Here is an 18760-nt window from a genome sequence, read left to right on the forward strand (position 1 = left end):
AAAGCCACTCAGTACCAAAGAAGACTGTTCCATCAGCAGGAAAGGTCATGGCATCGGAGTTTTGGGATGCTCAAAGCATTTTGTTTATTAATTATCATGAAAAGGGTAAAACAATAACCAGGAAATATTGTTCCAATATCTTTTAACCATACGAGACAAAAAAATTTGCAAGAAAAGACCTGGTTTGCAGAAGAGAAAAATCATCTTTTATGAGGACAGTGCACCTGCCCACAAAGGTGTTTTGGCAATGGGAAAATTAAGGGATCTGCACTATGAAATGTTGGAACATCCATCCTGTTCCCCAGATTCGTCTCCCTCTGACTTCTATCTCTTCCCAAAACTAAAACTCTTCTTCACTGGTTAGTGTGTTTTCTTCAAATCAAGAAGTGATTGCAACTGTAGAGGATTATTTTGTTTTGCAGCTCTTACTGAGAACCACTAGTGATGGGATGATGGCGCTGAAACGTTACTGTCTTAAGTAATGTATTAGTCTTAAAGAAGATTATGTTGAAAAATAAAAATAATTTTGAAAGTATTAATTTGTTTTTTCATTGTTAGACTGAGAACTTCTCAGACCACCCTCGTATTTCATTCTGTTAATCTCCACTTCACACCAGATAGACTCAAACTCACCACTAGGACATTGTTTTCTGTGTTTCTACACTAACTGAACTTAAGTCATCTGATATCATTAGTAGCACTCCTCCTCTCCTATTTCTTCAGTCATTCCTAAAAATAGTATACCCATTGCACTCGATCCCACTTACCATATCTAATTCTGATAGTCAGGTTTCACTAATGCCAACAATCTTAGGCCGCATCGTATTCAATAAAGCAACAAACTCAACCCCTTTGTTTCTAATACTCCTGGCTTTTGTGTATAGACATAATAAATTACCACCTAGCCTATTCTTATAATTAGATATGCAATCTATTTGGTCTTCTTCTTAAATTTTCTCTTTTCCCTCCCCAGACATACTTAAAAGGTCTGAATCCAAAGCATATTATTCCACCCCTTCGCCACATACATAACCATGTTCGAAGACATTCATATCTTTATCATGTTTGCATACTATAGCTGAACTTTCACACACATTTTTCCCCATTCCTCCTTTGATAATTTAATTTCTCTGACTCTTGCATTAGGTCTCATACTAAAAAGTAATTTCTTCAGGCTTCTGATGCCAAATGAATTCAAGTCCATCCTTCTTATACAAGTCTTTTCTGCCATCAAACATACCCCACACATCTAAAAACTCGCATCCATATCATGTACACAGCCTGCGTGTGAAATCATTTGCTATCATCGTCCTCCTTCTTAACTCAGTACTGTCACATCTGGTTAGTAATCTTACAATTTTTACTCTCACAATTTCTTTCTCGCTTCTTTCAACAGACCTTTCATATCTTCTCTCATACTATTATTTGTCACTAGTTAAATTATTAGTTCCTACCAAATCCTAATTATTTTTTTTTTGTTTTGTTTTTAGTTATATTTGTCATATTTTTAATTTTTGCTCCAGGGAAACTGGTGACTCCCTTGGCAAAAACAAATTGTAAAATTGAGTCGCCATACCATATTAGTTCTTTTTTCTTCGATCTTAACTGACCTTGTTGTTATTAATATTTTGATTACTAAGTTTAGTACTTTCCTGCCTATTCTGATCCTTTTTCTTAACATGTCTAACATTTTTCCAACAATTGCCTAGTCGATTTTCTAATAATTTCTATTAATCGAGACATTTCTAATGTCAACTTATTCTCAGATAAATTATCATCATCACTGCAGCAATACCTTTGTTCATCAGGACACATGCTTTCCTCATAGCAACAACTTGAGCTTTAGACACACACTGCCTTGTTATGACGAGTTTTCAGTGCCATTTTTAAGAGTGGTAAAAACTAATAATATTTCTGCAATTATGTTATAAAATACTATAGTACAATAATATACTAAAAATACTCCAAGAAAACACTTCATAAATCAACAAAAATCACAAATCTTTCCGGAGCTCTCCAACAGCACTATATATATATACACACATACACACATGACAGAGGTCTGAAATTTTCTCGGCCTAACAATGAAAAAATCGAATTTATATTTTGAAAATTATTTTTATTTTTCAACATAATCTCCCTCAAGACTAATACATTTATTCCAGCGATACTCCAGCCATTAACCCGTCGCTGTAGTGATTCTCAGTAAGAGCTGCAAAATACCCTTCTACAGCTGCAATCACCTCTTGATTTGAAGAAAAATGCTGACCAGCGAGGAAGAGATGGACGTCAGAGGGAACTGAATCTGGGGAATAGGTTGGATGTTCCAACAATTCATAGTGCACATTCCATAATTTTCCCATTGCCAAAAACACATTTGTGGGCAGATGCATTGTCCTCATGAAAGATGATTTTTTTCTTCTGCAAACCGGATCTTTTCTGAGGAATTTTTTCAGTCTAGTCTGGTTAAAAGATCGGAATAATATTCCCTGGTTATTGTTTTCCCCTTTTCAAGATAATTAATAAACAAAATGCCTTGAACATGCCATGACCTTTCCTGTTGATGGAACCGACTTTTTCTTCTTTGGCACTGAACAACCGGCTTATGTGCACTGTTTTGATTGCTGTTTGGATTTTGGTGTGTAATGGTGAATCCAAGTCTCATCCATAGTAATAAATCGACACACAAAATCAGTTTTATTCTTGTTAAAATGCTCCAAATACTGTTCTGAAATTTTCATGCGAATGTGTTTTTGATCTGCTGTGAGCAAGCATGGCACCCACCTTGTGCAAAGCTTTTTCATTTGCAATTCTTCATACAAAATATATCCTACTATACACATTCTTTTGAAATGCCTATAGTCTCAGCAATTTCATGCACTTTGACTCACCGGTTATCCAACACCATATCGTGCACGTGATTTTTGATTTCTGGTGGTGTTAAACTTTACAAGATGATCCTGGAACATGGATCATCTTCAAGTCTGGTACGGTCACGTTTAAACTCGGCAGCCCATTTCTTAATTGTTGAAAACAAAGGAGAAGAGTGCCCCATAAACTTTTATGAACTTGGAATGAATTTCTTTTGCCATAAGACCTTCTTTTACAAAGAATTGTATAACCACAAGATACTCAATTTTATTCATTTTCAAGTGATACAGACAACACTTTTGCTTCAGACAGCTGTATAAAACAAAGTGCTTGATAGAATGACTTGCAATTTCACATGGATGCTTATGACTGGTGTACCAACTTTAGAAAACAAGAAATAAAAAATCTTGCCGATAGTGTTGCCATCTATGGTCAAGGCCGAGAACTTTTCAGTCCACCCTTGTATATGGTAAAGTAGTTTTACTAGGTAGCTGTCTGGGAGCCTGCTGTAACTATGGTATTCAAGATACTTGGATTTTTTCCTCACACTGTGTGTCATGTCCCTACATTTGTGCAATGCTGTACATTTTCTTTCCATGTAATACATATGTAAGTTTGTCCTGGCTAGGGATCAGGATTGAGATGTTCAGTTTCAAGGATGCAAATTCTGCAAGCTATTGTTCTGGATTGTGATCCATTTCAAAAAAAATTTAAGCAATTATAATTTTGTCATATTGGGAGCAAAAAATCAATATCTAAATGGTGTTTAATGTGTGGAGAAAAGGCTGTGTAATGATAGTATGGATTTCAATCTTTGGCACATTTATGAATAGGCTGAATATCCATCTTTATAATGTGGAGAACTAATAATTTGAATATCTGGAAATCTCTTGCATAGAAAACTCCTGGTTCACAATTGGGTTTTTCAACTTTAGATACTCAAAGATCCTTTGAAATTATGTATTTTGAAACTTCCTAGTCTTTAATTTCTTTATACCTATGTCATATCTTTTGTTTCGTTAAGTTTAAAATAGTGTTCTATTACAAACATGCTCAACACTTTTGTAACACACAGATGTCAACTTTATATGTAACAAATAATATACACATAAAATATCATGTAACAAAGCAATTTTTTCATGTATATTTATAGTGCTGGTTTGATTATCACTAAATGATAGCAAGAACTATGTGAGGATCAGCTCCAATATTTATTATTAGTGTCAGAAAACCTTAGGTCAAAAAGATAAATAATTATATTTTAAAGCTAGACTTTTCTAACCAAAGCACAGTGGCAATAAGTTATTAAAAAAATAATTTAATTTAATTTGCTTTCTTAGATGGTAAGAGCAAGGTGATAAGGATTTTTGAAGGTGAAAATGCTTAGGCTGGTGTCTAATTCTTTTAAATTTATTTAAATATTGTTTGCAGTACTTACATTATTACTTATAACAACATGGCAAGTAAAAACATTTTATTTATTGTAGTACTTTGCTATAAAAAAAGCAACAAAGACAGAACATACTGTACATAGACATATTTATTACCAATAGTACACTGATGGTCACGCATTTTTTTACGGAGTAAGTCAGTACAGTAGAAAACTACTGGTCCATCTGTCTTGCTAAAAATTACTACAAACAGAAGTTTACAATGTATATAATGTGTGCTTTGGTGTATATATACATATACACACTTTATATATATGTATATATATATATGTACACACACATCAGAAGTTTGGGTCTCTATTAGAAAAATACTAGTACACTGACAACAGACCAATCTCTTAACCAACCAGCTACAAAGAAAAATTTTGTGCTTTTTTTTTCAAGTGCTCCCACTTAACAATTACTGTAATATATTTACGATAAACAATTTGATTTAAAGTTTAACTTTTAATGATTCAATATCTCATTATATATATATAACAAGTATATACAGACTTGTTCTTTTTCTCAAAAAAATTTTCAACAAAATCCATATCTGCAAAGTCCGTGTTTCCTGAAAACTGTCAGTTAAAGTAAATAACATTGGCATTTCCAATTTTAAAAAATACTACATTATGTTGCATATTGTATTCACAAGACAACAGAAAAAAGGGAAACTTTAAATATGAAGTGCTTACCATGATAAAAAACTGTTTTTGCACTGTATGAAGGATCCAACTTATTCTAAGGCAACTGTTGTGATTCCTGATGATGAAAGTTATGAACATGTAAAAAGATGAAAACAATATTCACACTATTTAAATGCTGTACAAATGGTGCATATAGAAATTGAGGGTACAGATGCAGTGTAAAAAACACTTCGCTAGAACCCCCATAATGTCTCATATAACAAGAGTTTCTTCACACATGTTATTTACATTTTATGTTCATCAGATCATTACCTATAACGAAAATTTTGTGAAACTTTCTCAGTTCGTATGTTTTAGCAATAACTGTACAACTTTGCATTACTATCTAAAAATATATACATGATCCTTAAACATTTTCAGTTGATCTGATCTTCAAGAATCCTAATTAAATTAACGCTTATGAAAACAACTGCACAGTCCTTTAAAAAGACTTCAGTGTACTGTACAAGAACCTGTGTGCTTTTCTGAGCAGAGTAATAATCTCACTTAGAAATTGCAATTCAATTCAAAGGCGGGCGACCTCCCCGTGCAGCTTCTTCTAATGTCCGAAGTTTCATTTCCCGTTCTCGTTGCTGTTGCTGCCTAAGAATGGATATAAAAAAAAAAACACATTCAGCAAGCGTATGCAATTAAAATTAAACTACAGATCAGAAGTCTGCATGCATATTTACTACCAAAATCAGAGTTAATTTATAAACAGCTATTTTTGGAAGGTGGAAAAACAAAAAACTTTCTACAATTTTTTTTAAATAAAAAAAAAATCATTTCATCGATTTGGCAGCATATCCAATTTTGGTGTGTTTTCAGGAATGAAACAATATCTCCCCCTCTGATTTGCTCTATTGAGAATGCTATTCAGCAATGTCCTACTACATGTGATATACAACTTCTGGGTCTTGATTGTGTCCTTTGGCATGGTTCTTAATCTCATGCTCTTGACAGCCACAGGTTTGGCATTTGAAACAGCATAAAGGGCAAAGAGCCTACTTGTACTGACGATGGATGGTAAATATATAGATTCTAGGATGTCGGAAGTTTATTTTTCACTTGGTTAGACAATAATAAATTTAGTTTAATCCTTTATCCAAGTGTAAGCAAACAAAGTTTACACCTGAAAATATCTTCGGGACTGAGGTAAGGTAACACCAGGCAACTCCGAGCACAGGTGGACCAAGCTCTCATCACTCCTTGTCTTAGTATCTCCCATAATGCAAAGCACATCTCCTTGTGGACATGTATACTGCTATGCATTAAGGGAAGGGCCGCTACCCAGGCCGGTTTCAACCTTTATTGAGATCTCGTCAGTGGGAGACAGACCCAACCGTGGAGATGCTAAGGCAGAAGCAATAGGAGAGGTCATATTTACCTATAGGAGTTGCCAACAGATGTATCACCTTATTATTGAATTACTCTGGATTTAGAGAAAGATGTTGGAAGTTTATTTTTCACTTGGTTAGACTATAATAAATTTAGTTTAATCCTTTATCAAAGTGTAAGCAAACAAAGTTTGCACCTGAAAATATCTTCAGGACTGGGGTAAGGCAGTGCAACACCTGTTGTCAACTCCTATAGGTAAATATGACCTCTCCTATTGGGTCTGCCTCCCACTGACGAGACCTCAATAAAGGTTAAAACCGGTCTGGGTAGTGGCCCTTCCCTTAATGCATAGCAGTATACATGTCAGCAAGGAGATGTGCTTTGCATTATGGGAGATACTGAGACAAAGATTGATGAGAGCTTGCTCCACCTTTGCTTGGAGGTGCCTGGTGTTGCACTACCTTACCACAGTCCTGAAGATATTTTCAGGCACAACTTCGTTTGCTTACACAAGGATTAAACTAAATTTATTATAGATTCTAGGACATAATTCCTACACACAAGAATTCCAAATTCTTCTAATGGGTCCTTGATTTGGTGCAAGTTTCCTTATCAGGAACAGTTAAGATGCCCTCTGAGTGGAATTTCTTCTATTTTATGGATAATGAGATGAAGCAATAAGTTAGCTTTATCATGAGGTTTTTTCCTGATTATCCTTTTTGAGCTTGATGCAAAGGAGTTAAGCATACTTCATATGGTAACAGAATCCACACAGTGATAGTATCTTCCAAGCAGTTGTATTAAAATTGGCTTTAACCCATACTTTTCCTAGTTTTTTCTACAACCTTGTATATGTGTGGAACCAATGATTTCTCTCACGTGATTTTCACAGGTGAATTCATTTATCATAACAATCAGCATGTGGGTCAAGACATCAGCATTTGTCCATCAGTATATGGCCAGGTATCTTTGGAGATGATCCTGGTTTGCCAAACAGCATTTCAAGACTTCTGTACCTTGGCTGCTGCTTGTAAAATATAGTGCACACTAATGGCATCTTGATAAATCGATCCCTTGATTTTACGGACAAAATTTCCAGTCCGTATGGCGAATAGGCCATATGTTGGAAAAACACTAGTAATTTAGCTGACATAAATGAGTCACCGCTCATAAAACATGTTCGGCGAATGATTAGGACGTGATCATACCAATCGCACTGTAATTGGTTCTGTTGTCGCGTGGTGTGACTTTCTGTGGCAGTTTTATTACACACATTTTCATAATTTTAGGGAGTTAATTATAAAAAACAGCAGAATTCAAAAGTTCATAAAAAGTGATAGTTTTTTCAAAGCAGGATTACCTAAACCAAGTGACTCAACATCAAACATTAACTTACCTAAAAGTGTAAAAATTGTGTCTAAAACAATTTTTTGTTATTACAGCGCTAATATTGATAAAATTGCAGCATAATGTTACAGATATTTTTATTTTAAAAAAATTTGCAATTTATGGACACCCCTTAGCTCCTAGTATCCATTAAATCGAGGGTTTACTGTATATATTTATGGAAGGATCATTTGAAATCATTAGCGTATTCTCAGGTGGGAAAATTCTGAACATGCCATCTTGACTGCTGTGTGGCACATTCATATTCCTGTGCCTCCACAGATTCACATATTTAATATCAATTTATACGTAATTTTCTTCTGATTCCAAGCAGCCAAGTTAATACTAAGCAAATCTATACAGTAATTTTTTTCTGCAGACAACCTGGGTATCGTGCTTAGAAGAGCTGCCATCTATTGACTCATGTTCAGATTGGGGGATTTGTCTCCATCTGAGACTGTGAAGATCTATAACTAGGCTTAAGAGCAGATAAGATAGATGGTAACCTAGCTATGATGAGACTATTTGCACATATCAGGCCATTCGAACATTGCATCTTTATCTAATCTAAGTCTATGTTGTTATAAATAAGTAGTAGTAGTGGCAAGTTTGGATTATAAGTTATACTGTGATTAAATGTATGACCTGGAATGCCTTTAGGTTCATGTACCACAAGCAATGAGCGGCCCCTGTGCTTAATGTAGGGTGGTGACTGGACATGAAAATCCTTCCTACCTACCAATTCACTTTCTTAAGAGTTCAAGATACAACTTTTTATTCTGTTTTGGAAACTTTGAGGAAATCTTTTAATGGGCATTCTGTTTACATCTCCATAACTGTTTTAATTTGATAGTGTAATTCTTCTCTAATTTCCTGAATGGTTTTCAGTTGTCTTATTTTCATCATATATAGACAATTGAACTAGGATTCTTTAACTAAAATGAATAACAGCAGTTTCTTCTCAGTAATAAATGGCACGAACCAAACAATAATAGCTTTGCCCTGCACTCCTTACAAAATTTTTGAAAGGATTATCCTCTCTAGGATTTCACTAAAAATAGAAGCTCCCCCCACATACGAGGGTGGTGTGAGAAGTTCTCGGCCTAACAATGAAAGAATGAATTTATTTTTATTTTTCAACATAATCTCCCTTAAAACTAATACATTTATTCCAGTCTGCTCCAGTGCCATTATCCCATCCCTGTAGTAGTTCTCAGTAAGATCTGCAAAATGCCCCTCTACAGCTACAATCACCTCTTGATTTATTAAAAAAAAAAAAAAAAAACGCTGACCAGCAAGGAAGAGTTTTAAGTTTTGGGAAGAGACAGAAGTCAGAGAGAGGCAAATCTGAGGAATGGTGTGGATGTTCCAAGAATTCATAGTGCACATCCTTAATTTTCCCATTGCCAAAACACCTTTGTGGGCAAGTACATTGCCCTGATGAAAGGTGATGTTTTTCTTCTGCAAACTGCGTCTTTTCTCACAAATTTTTTTCATCTAGTCTGGTTAAAAGATCGGAATAATATTCCCCGATTATTGTTATACCCTTTTCAAGATAATTAATAAACAAAATGCCTTTAACATCCCAAAACACTGATGCCATGACCTTTCCTGCTGATGGAACCGGCTTCTGTCCACTGTTTCGACTTTGGTGTGTAATAGTGAATCCAAGTCTCATCCATAGTAATAAATCAATGCACAAAATCAGTTTTATTGTTAAAACGCTCCAAGCACTGTTCAGAGATTTTCATGCAAATGTGTTTTTGATCTGCTGTGAGTAGGCGTGGCACCTGTCTTGTGCAAAGCTTTTTCATTTGCAATTCTTCATGCAAAATATATCCTACACATTCTTTTGAAATGCCTATATCTCAGCACTTTGACTCACCGGTTACACTTTCTGGACGTCCTTCAAGTGAATTATCTTCAAGGCTGGTATGGCCACATTTAAACTTGGCAACCCATTCTTAATTGTCGAAAATGAAGGAGAAGGGTGCTCATGAACTTCGAGTGAATTTCTTTTGCCTTTAAACCTTTTACAAAGAATTTTATAACCGCACGATACTCAATTTTATCCATTTCAAATGATACAGACAACACTTTTGCTTGACAGCTGTATAAAACAAACTTGATAGAATGACTTGCAATTTCACATGGATGCTTAGAAAAAAAAAATCGTGCCTATATTGTTGCCATCTATTGTTGAGGCGGAAAACGTTTCAGACCACCCTTGTAGAAGTTGGATACCAAAAAGGATGTCATATGGAACAGCTAAAAATACTAGAACAAATGATCTCCAGTAATAAAGGTTTATTTCATTTCATCTATACTAACATTATAGTATAGTAATTGATTCGAGGAAACACTAAGCAAAGATCTGTGCTCATGCAAATTACTTTGAAAGCTGGATACTTCCTTTCCACCTAAATAATCAAGAAAACCACAGAAAACAAATTAATTTTTCAAAAGACCTCTAATCAATAAACGTAACCATTGCTATCTTGGTGTCAGCTTTTTTTTTTTTTTTTTTTTTGGTTGGAATCTGCCAAGAACAAATCCTAAACAAGCTCACAGGCAAAAGTTGGGATTGTAATGCTTGAACCCTTAAAACAGCAGCCCTGGCAAGTCACCACACCGCTCGTGTGTGTGTAGATACAATGAGAACCAGCTCTATTCCTCGATACTTCAGAAGAGAATAACAACATCAAGTCCCACCGGGTTTGTGCAAGAAATTCTGGAATGAACTAAAACACATGCCTGATCAATCACAGCTCCATGGATGCTTGTGATTGTCTTTTGGTGGGAAATGAATATCATCTCCATTTCATTGCTTATTGGAGGCCTGAAATGTCTAGATAAAATTCCATGCTTGGTTTCTAGAGCCGAATTTCTGGACTATGTAAAGAAAAAGTTTGCTGGAGGTTTCAGGAACTTAATCTCAAATAGTGCTATCGATTAACTCTAATTGATAGCACTATCAATTAGAGTTAATTGATAGGAGCCATATATGTATGGTTCCCATCCATGAAAGATTTCTTAAAAAGTATACCTATTTGTGGGCTAAGAGTTTTTTTGTCTTTAAAACAAGGCTTCAGATTACTTAAACAGAACCACAAAACTTAGTTTTTTAGATAATAATCTACTGCAATAAGTTGCATAACATTCTTCTTGTTTTGGCTTGCTTCTTTTAAAATGTATGTGTTTTAGAACTGTTTCATTTTATTAATAAAATAAAAATCATTTCTGTCTCGTCTATTATATTCTGCTTTACTTCCTAAAGTAATATTAGTATTTTGATATCCTTGCCCAAGTTTTGTAGGCAGCCAGTCTCCACCCAAGACTTTGGGATGTGAGAGGAAAGCATGATGCACAATTGGGAGTTGTATGGTTAAAAACCCTCCAGCCAAGATTCCAGTAGAAAACAGTGCTTGCCTGTGCAAAAGACTAATTCTGAAACTGGCTAGAGAAAACTTCTCTCAATGATTATGGATGAAGAAAAATTACCACAAGCATCATTTAAAAAAAAAAAAAAAAAAAAAAATCAATTTATTTCAGTGCATTCATACACAGCCAAAATTTTACAAAAGTGACTTTCATCATTAATTAATATTATAATGTCCTCTTTGACCTATGTATTGGATATTCTTATTTATATAAAATAAGAGTTTGTCACACTAATTCAATTTTTTTTCTTAGTAATTTCCTAAAGGACTAAAAAAAAAAAATCTAACCTTGTCCAACAATAATGTACTGTTGAAAAGTTGCCCTTGGTTTGCGAGGCTACAATGTTAAAAGTCCAAGCAGTTGCATAGTATGCTCTTTCTTGCCAATAAGAAAAATTAAATTTGTCTCTACATGCCTGAAGTAAAAGTCTCGCATAATATCAGAAGCTTGGGAGAAAAAGTTATTAAAGAACAAATATCAATTGCAAAAAGCAGATCTTTACCTTATGACACTCAGATATAAGATTCAGGATTAAATCATGTGTGAGGCAGAGTTGTTAACATTATTCTCATACAATAACTAAAATTATGAACCTAGAAAAGAAAGAGGTTGCACATTTTGGTGAAAATAGGAAATACTGAATTCATGAAAGGTGCACTGCCTTTTTTTTTTTGTTAGAAATTTCCAAAAAAACCCTACTGCATTTGATTTAAATTCATATGTAACAAGAACATGCAATCAGCCAAAAGAACAAACTTAACAGTATAAATGCAGTGATGAAAGAGGTTAAAAATATATACATATGTTCATTCACCTTTCAGAAAAGAAATATAGGTGGGTGAATGCAGTAAGGGATACAAATGTATTTGATCAAATTATAGACCAATTTGGAAGAATGCTTAATTGTGTCAAATATGCATGCCTATTCATACGAGTGAGCCTACTTTCAATATTCTGCAAGCAAAATGCAGTCAGATCTTCACTAAACTTTAGTTTTTCAAAGTCATTATACCATTGGCAACTGGCTTTGTGGAAAGGTGGGGGGGGGGGGAACATACTGCATTTGACTTAAATTCTTTTACTCCCTTTCTAGAGAAAAGAAGGAATTGTTAGATAAGTAGACCAGTTTTATGTGTATGCATCCAAAATAATGGTGAATTGATGTTCCTTGAAATTACTACCATAATGAGCTAATCTCAATACATCTGAGAGGAAGTTAGCCATTCAGCTACAAAATGCTACTTATACACTAGAATAGTTAAGAGCTGAGTGATATAAAATCATCTGAATCCACATTAATGATTATTAGATTTCTAAGCTGTGGATAACTTGGCTACTGGCATATACTTCACATGCAGTGGAAGCATGTGTTACTATTGTATGCACTTACCGAAGGAATTCTTCATGCTGTGAAATAAGCTGGGGATGGATCAGCTGTGGCCCCATATGAACATAACGTTCTCGTTCAAGAAGTAACTGTCGCTGAAGTTGTTCATGATGTGCTGCTTGAGCAGAGAGCTATAAAATAAAACAGTCAAGTTATTTCTAATCGTATTTAAAAAAAAAAAAACTATGCTACATGAGTTAATATGCAATTTAAATTTCAGTGAAGGTTCCACTTTAAGGATATCCCTTACACTGCATGGATCTAGAGCCAGCTTCCAAGGTATAGCAGTTCCACAGACTCACTGCCAGATAGTTAATGTGGTTAGGTTCAAAGTACAATATTTTAAATAACAGCCAGTTTCATATATGTGAAAGAAAACTAGAATTTATTAAATACTCCTATATCATGAGCATCATTCAGGGAGAAAGCAGAAGGCCACAACATTTAATTTATGACCATTAATATCAATTAATTCACAAAACTTAAAAATAGGCATAGTTTGATTAACTCCAATGATCCCAATTCTTCTGTTTCTCCCTGAATGAGGCTCACGATATATATACACACTAGTGGCCAAAATTGTGGAAACCTTTTGGGAAAAGTGTATTTTTGAGGTTTGATGACTCATAACACCACTTTTTTTTTTTTTTTTTGGGAGTAATACCATAAAATTATATATCAATAGAAAGTAATGCAATAACTTTTATGAAGGATTTTTTTGTTATAAAGAAGAAAAGTAAAACACATACAATGTGAGTTAATACTTAGTTGGGTAAGTATTAACTCACATTACTTTAGTGTTAATTACGACCTTACAATGCCTTCCCATGGAGTGAAGCAAGATTGAATTATTGCTTCTATTAATTGGATTTTATTGGTGGGTTACTTCTGACTAACAAGTTTCTTTAGTCGGCTCCATAGATTTTCGATTGGGTTAAGGTCTGGGCTATTCCCAGGCCATTCCAGCAGTGGAATATGATTATCTCTTGAAACCACTTTTTGCACACAGTTGAAATATAAATGCTTCATTATCTTGGAAAAGATCACATGCAGAAGGCTTCAGTTTGGCTGAAGTATTTAATTTATGTATTTTGGGGATTTGTATTCCCATTAATCACACAAATTCTGCCCACACCTTTTGATGTCATACAACCCCAGATCATAACTCTAAGTGGGTGTTTCACGGTAGGTGTAATGCAATCAGGATGCAAATCTTCTCCGATTCTTCTCCTTGCGTATTTTATGCCATCACTCCAAATAACACTGTCCCATTGTTCTGCTGTCCAGTTAACATGGGTTTTAGCCCAGTTTAATCTTTTCAACCTTTGTTTGAGAGATAAAAATGGCTTTTTTCGTGGAATTCTAGCATTTCGACCAAATTCCTGCAGTCTACGCCGACAGTCCTTGTACTCACTTCACATTGTATTGCGCCATTTTATCTTGTATATACCCAGATGATTTTCTTCTGTCATGTAGGCACAGTCTCTCAATTCTTCTATCATCACTTGCTGTTGTGCGCCTTTACCAGTCTAGTTTTGTAGTGACTGAGTCCCTTTATACCTCTTCAAAAATTTAGAAATGCCACCTTTGGTTAAGTTTCCACCAATTTTTTTTTTTTCTAATTTCTTCATAGCTGTAGCCTTGTTCACTTAATAGTACTACTTTACATCGCTTTCTGGGTGACCAGTCAACTCTTTGTGCCATTTCTTTAATTTTATTACGTTTTACAAGCTCACGAAAGAACACAAAAAAAAAAAAAAAAAAAAAAAACTTGATAGCAATCACATAACACACTGACAAATGTTCTCCTCTCCTCATGTCATGTATTGGAATACATGACATCAATAGCTGAATTCTACTGTGATCTTATTGGCTCATTGCCAAAACACGATGACACCTGATTGGCTCTCTAAACACTCATGCTCATTGGCTACATTCAAATCAACCTAAGCAAGTTGTGCTTCTTCTGGTTATTTGGCTATAACTTTTCATAGAATACAGATAATTGAACAAACTTTGTTGCATTACATTCTTGATTAAATTATCTTTCCATTGATATATAATTTTATGGTATTACACCAAAAAAAGTGGTGTTATGAACCATCAAACCTCAAAAATACACTTTTTCCAAAAGGTTTCCACAATTTTGGCCACTAGGTATACATATAGGACTATTCTAGTTTTCTTATACATCTGTGAAGCAGTTATATAAATACTATACTACGTCTGCTATATATGTCCCTATTAAACATCTAGTAACTGGTCAAGTTCATGACTTTGTCCACAATCATACTTTCATAGCCAGTGGTTGCAATCCCCCAAAACATGCAACCAGTCTCTAAGGCCTACTTGAGTGTTTCAGTTATCTTGAAGTTTTAAGCACAAGGACTACATGCACTTTTTTAATGATGATCCCCCACTAAACCTACAACATTACAGTGCCATGTGTGGGCAAGTGATTAAAGAAGAAATGTAACCTTGATATGTTTCTGAAAGAGTGGGTGTATGAAGAAAGCTGATGAGAAGTTAGTTTGGTGTGTTTGGAGCTGGACAGCATATGTTCTAAGAAGGAAATGAAAGTGTAGGAAGGGTAGCAAGCCAATTCAGAGGAGCAATGCCCGTGAAGGTACCTATAGAAAAGGCACAGCACCGAAACAAGAAAGTGACTGAAATGTCATCGATTAAGCGGATTGGGAGAGTGAAAGCAGTAATTTGACCATGGAAAAGTGGCATAAAAATTTCAGACGTCATCCCAGTGCCACAGGGTACGAGGCTGAGATTAGGACGAAATGTAGAACGAGACATGAATAAGATTGTAGTCAGAGCTAGAGTCGGGTTGGTAGACTGACTATTTGTCAATCTACTGATGGGAAATAATTCAAAATTCTAGCTTGATCTATGAAATTGGAGTAGGGGAGCCAGTTTGTTCTCCTTGGGGATTTTAACGTCCATAACACAATTTGGGTAATTAACTTGTAAGAAATAAAATTTTAATGATATGTAGACAACAAAAAGGGCAACATGATTGTCAGAGTTAGGAGAGCTGAAAAGTGGGGATTCCAATTTGGATAGCCTTTGACAAGAGATATCAGTTAGACCACTATGATTGATCCGGACTTTATCGACTATGCTTCAGACACTTGCCACAATGCTAAAAAAAAAAAAAAAAAATATAAGGAACTCTTCCTGTAATCTGCTGCAGCATTAAGAAATTACCTAAACCTCTACAAATCTTGAAAGTACTCCATCCTCAATATCAGCCCAATGGCTATAAACAAAACCAGCCAACTAGTGGTGGCAATTTGACTTTAATACTTCTGATATTTCATCAAACTATTTTAAGTTGTAATTTCATTACGAATAGACATGTTAACATTCGATTTGAAAATTTGTTTGGTGTGGGGTTTGAAATATGAAGGAGCACTGGATAGCTGCTGCATGTGTTTTAATAGATTTTGAACAGAATAGGAGACTTAACAGTGCCATCATGGAAATATTTGTAGAAAATGAGCATCAGTGAATGGGTGAGAGGTGGATCAGCAACTGCTTCTTTTCTGTAAAGAAACAATACCCAAATGTGAGAAAGTATTTAATGGTTGCACAAATGAGGAAAAAAAAAAAAAATATTCTTGGATACTAAGGAGGCATTTTATACAGTTGATCCCTGAACAACACAGGTTTATATGCATATTTTTTGGAGATTTGCAACAATTTGAAAAAGCTCGCAGATGAACCACATAGCTTAGAAATATTGAAAAAATTAGGTATGTCATGAATCCATAAAATATACACAAATCTATTATAATTTATCAAAACTTATATGGTGCTATTTGCCGTATTATCTCAAAACTGCATAATTTTACGATTCATTCATTATATTATCAATCATATTGCTGATGCTTCGTTATCAATGCATGAATTGTTATACTTGTAAATAAATAAAATTTCTTTTTCATTTTTGATATATGTACTGACAGACACAACTTATGGTATCGATGAATACAGTACTGTACATGTACTTTCTCTTCTCTAGGTTACTTCATTTTAAGAATACAGTATGTGTTAATCAGCTATTAAAGTTATTGGCAAGGTAACAATAGTTATACGTGGGGGTCAGCACTCTTTAACCCCCCATGTTGTTCAAGAGTCAACTGTATATATTTGTATCATGTCAAGGGAGAGATCTCGTCTTCTTTAAAGATTTGAGGGCTGTTGAAAGTAAGACCAGAAGAAAATGATTTTTTTTTTTTTTTTTGCAAGAAATATAAAGCATGATGGTATTTTATTATTACTGAAGTTAACTGTCTTTTAGGCTTTTCTCTAATAATAACAGTATCTCATTGAACAATTTAGGATTGTAGTTGATATTTTGGATGATTCTGTAATTTGTGTAATGGATTTTACAAATGAAAATGAATTATACAATCATCAGCACAACTATGGTAGTTCCAAAGTTTAAAGCTCTATCCACTACCACACATAATGTGTATCCAGACAGAAAACATCATGCTTATTTAACAGGTCTCTGTGCCAAACCTGATGAAACACTTTAGGCATATTAAAAGCAACCATTTCATATTTCCCAAACTCTTCCATGGAATTTGTCCAAGATTGGGTAATGACATAAGCAAGAAGATTCTCTGTTGACTGAATGGCAATAATTTATTTCAGAGTTAATGATTTTCTCTGTTACTTCAGGTCCTTCTGAAGTGAAAAAAACTGAATGGTAATTTCATGATAAAGATTTATCACCCAGAATGGGTTGAATATGGAATAATTTGCAGGTTGCAGGAGAGAACAAGAGTCAAATCTAAAGCAACAAACTTCAGAACAGTGAGAAATTTCAGCAGGATCAGAAAAGTTTTTTTTTTTTTTTTGTGTGTGTGTTCAATTTGGAGAAAGGGGGTGAAGACATGTTTGGAAAGATAGTGGGACATTCTGTGAGTAATTATGCAATTGAAATATCTGAGTAGAAAAAGGACAAAAGTTACAGCCAATAAACGAAGACTGTCATGATGTAAGCTTAATGTGAAATTAGTTCTGACAATTTCAGGCTTTATGAAAGTCGACTGTGATATTCCTGGTTCTTCTATTGTACAACTTTGACACATGGCAGTGGTATGTTTCCATACAACTAAGACTTGCTTTAATTATATTCGGTGCAAATTTTTGAATCACAAGACTGAAAACAATCCACAGAAATCATTCCATTAAGAATGCTAGGTAACTGCTTCATGGGAGAAAATATTAGGTACTTAGAGTTAATAATAATGAAGAGCCAAAGGCTTCAATTCGGCGACATGAACTTATTTAAGTTAAGGGATATAATATCCCTTAACTTAAATAAGTACTTAGAGTTATCTGGTAGGCATACGAACAATTTTTGTAAGATCACTGATGATAGCAAATGCATTGGCAATTGATAATTGAAATCCCAAGAAAGATGGATGGTAATTTTATGGTAAAGATCACCCAGAGAAAATCAACATGTAAAGAAAGAAATCAAAATGTTCAGAATGACAGATTCAGCAAATAAATTTGTGTGTGTGTTTGTGTATATGTATATATTACTGGTAAATTATGAAATCACACAATCCATGAATTGTATAACGCACTTTTACAGTTCATGGAATGTGTAGAATTTTGCACAATTCATGAACTGGGTGCAACGGCAGCAGTGCATGATGTGCGGAAACTCGTGAAGAGTATTTCTTATTAGTTGTTGCTGTGTTTTAAGAAATTTTTTGTAATAGTATTAGTCAAGTGTTACAGTAAATTTGTAGAACATTACATCAGAATTCCTTTCCTTGTATTTAGTAAGGTTAGTTTCTCATTGGTGTGAGTTGCAAGACTCGCGGCTTACATATGTGACGATTCATCACTAACTTAATAAAGTGATATTTTAGGATTCCACGAACTGTACAAGCATGTTATACAGTTCATGGAATGAGCAAAAATGTTACGCATTCCATGAATTGTGCGATTTCATAATCTGCACATAATATATACATACAAAAATACACAGAGATTTTTATCCAAATAGTCTTTGCTTTTCAGAAGTTCAAACTAACATGGCATATCAGAGAGTATATGCAAATATACCCTATGAGATAAAAACAAAGGAGTGTGAAACTGGTATGAATAGTTTCTGGTAGAAAATGTGTGGTTTGCAGAACAGAGATGAAAACAAACATTGTTAAGTTTGGAGCTAACAGCAT

General features: G+C 34.5%; 2 protein-coding genes across 6 annotated transcripts in view; one reads left to right on the forward strand and one right to left on the reverse strand.

Annotated features, from left to right (window-relative positions):
* LOC150096521 (acetyl-coenzyme A transporter 1) overlaps positions 1-16723 on the forward strand; it is a 232696-nt gene extending 215973 nt beyond the window's left edge. The window contains exon 10 of the transcript XR_016549809.1: positions 16576-16723. The gene's annotated coding sequence lies outside the window, so the exon portion shown is untranslated. The remainder of the gene's footprint in view (positions 1-16575) is intronic.
* Positions 4331-18760, reverse strand: part of Gug (arginine-glutamic acid dipeptide repeats grunge) — a 565908-nt gene continuing 551478 nt past the window's right edge. For all 5 annotated transcript variants that reach the window (XM_090408198.1, XM_090408202.1, XM_090408199.1 and 2 more), the window contains 2 exons: positions 12546-12673; positions 4331-5593 (listed from right to left, as the gene is read on the reverse strand). In XM_090408198.1, coding sequence (XP_090264324.1) covers positions 5512-5593; positions 12546-12673 — 210 coding nt within the window. In that variant the 3' untranslated portion in view covers positions 4331-5511. The remainder of the gene's footprint in view (positions 5594-12545; positions 12674-18760) is intronic.

The sequence above is a fragment of the Typopeltis vanoorti genome, chromosome 18 (genome assembly GCF_054136105.1).
Source record: "Typopeltis vanoorti isolate ZY-2024b chromosome 18, IOZ_Tvanoo_1.0, whole genome shotgun sequence".
In the NCBI taxonomy this organism is placed as follows: Eukaryota; Metazoa; Arthropoda; class Arachnida; order Uropygi; family Thelyphonidae; genus Typopeltis; species Typopeltis vanoorti.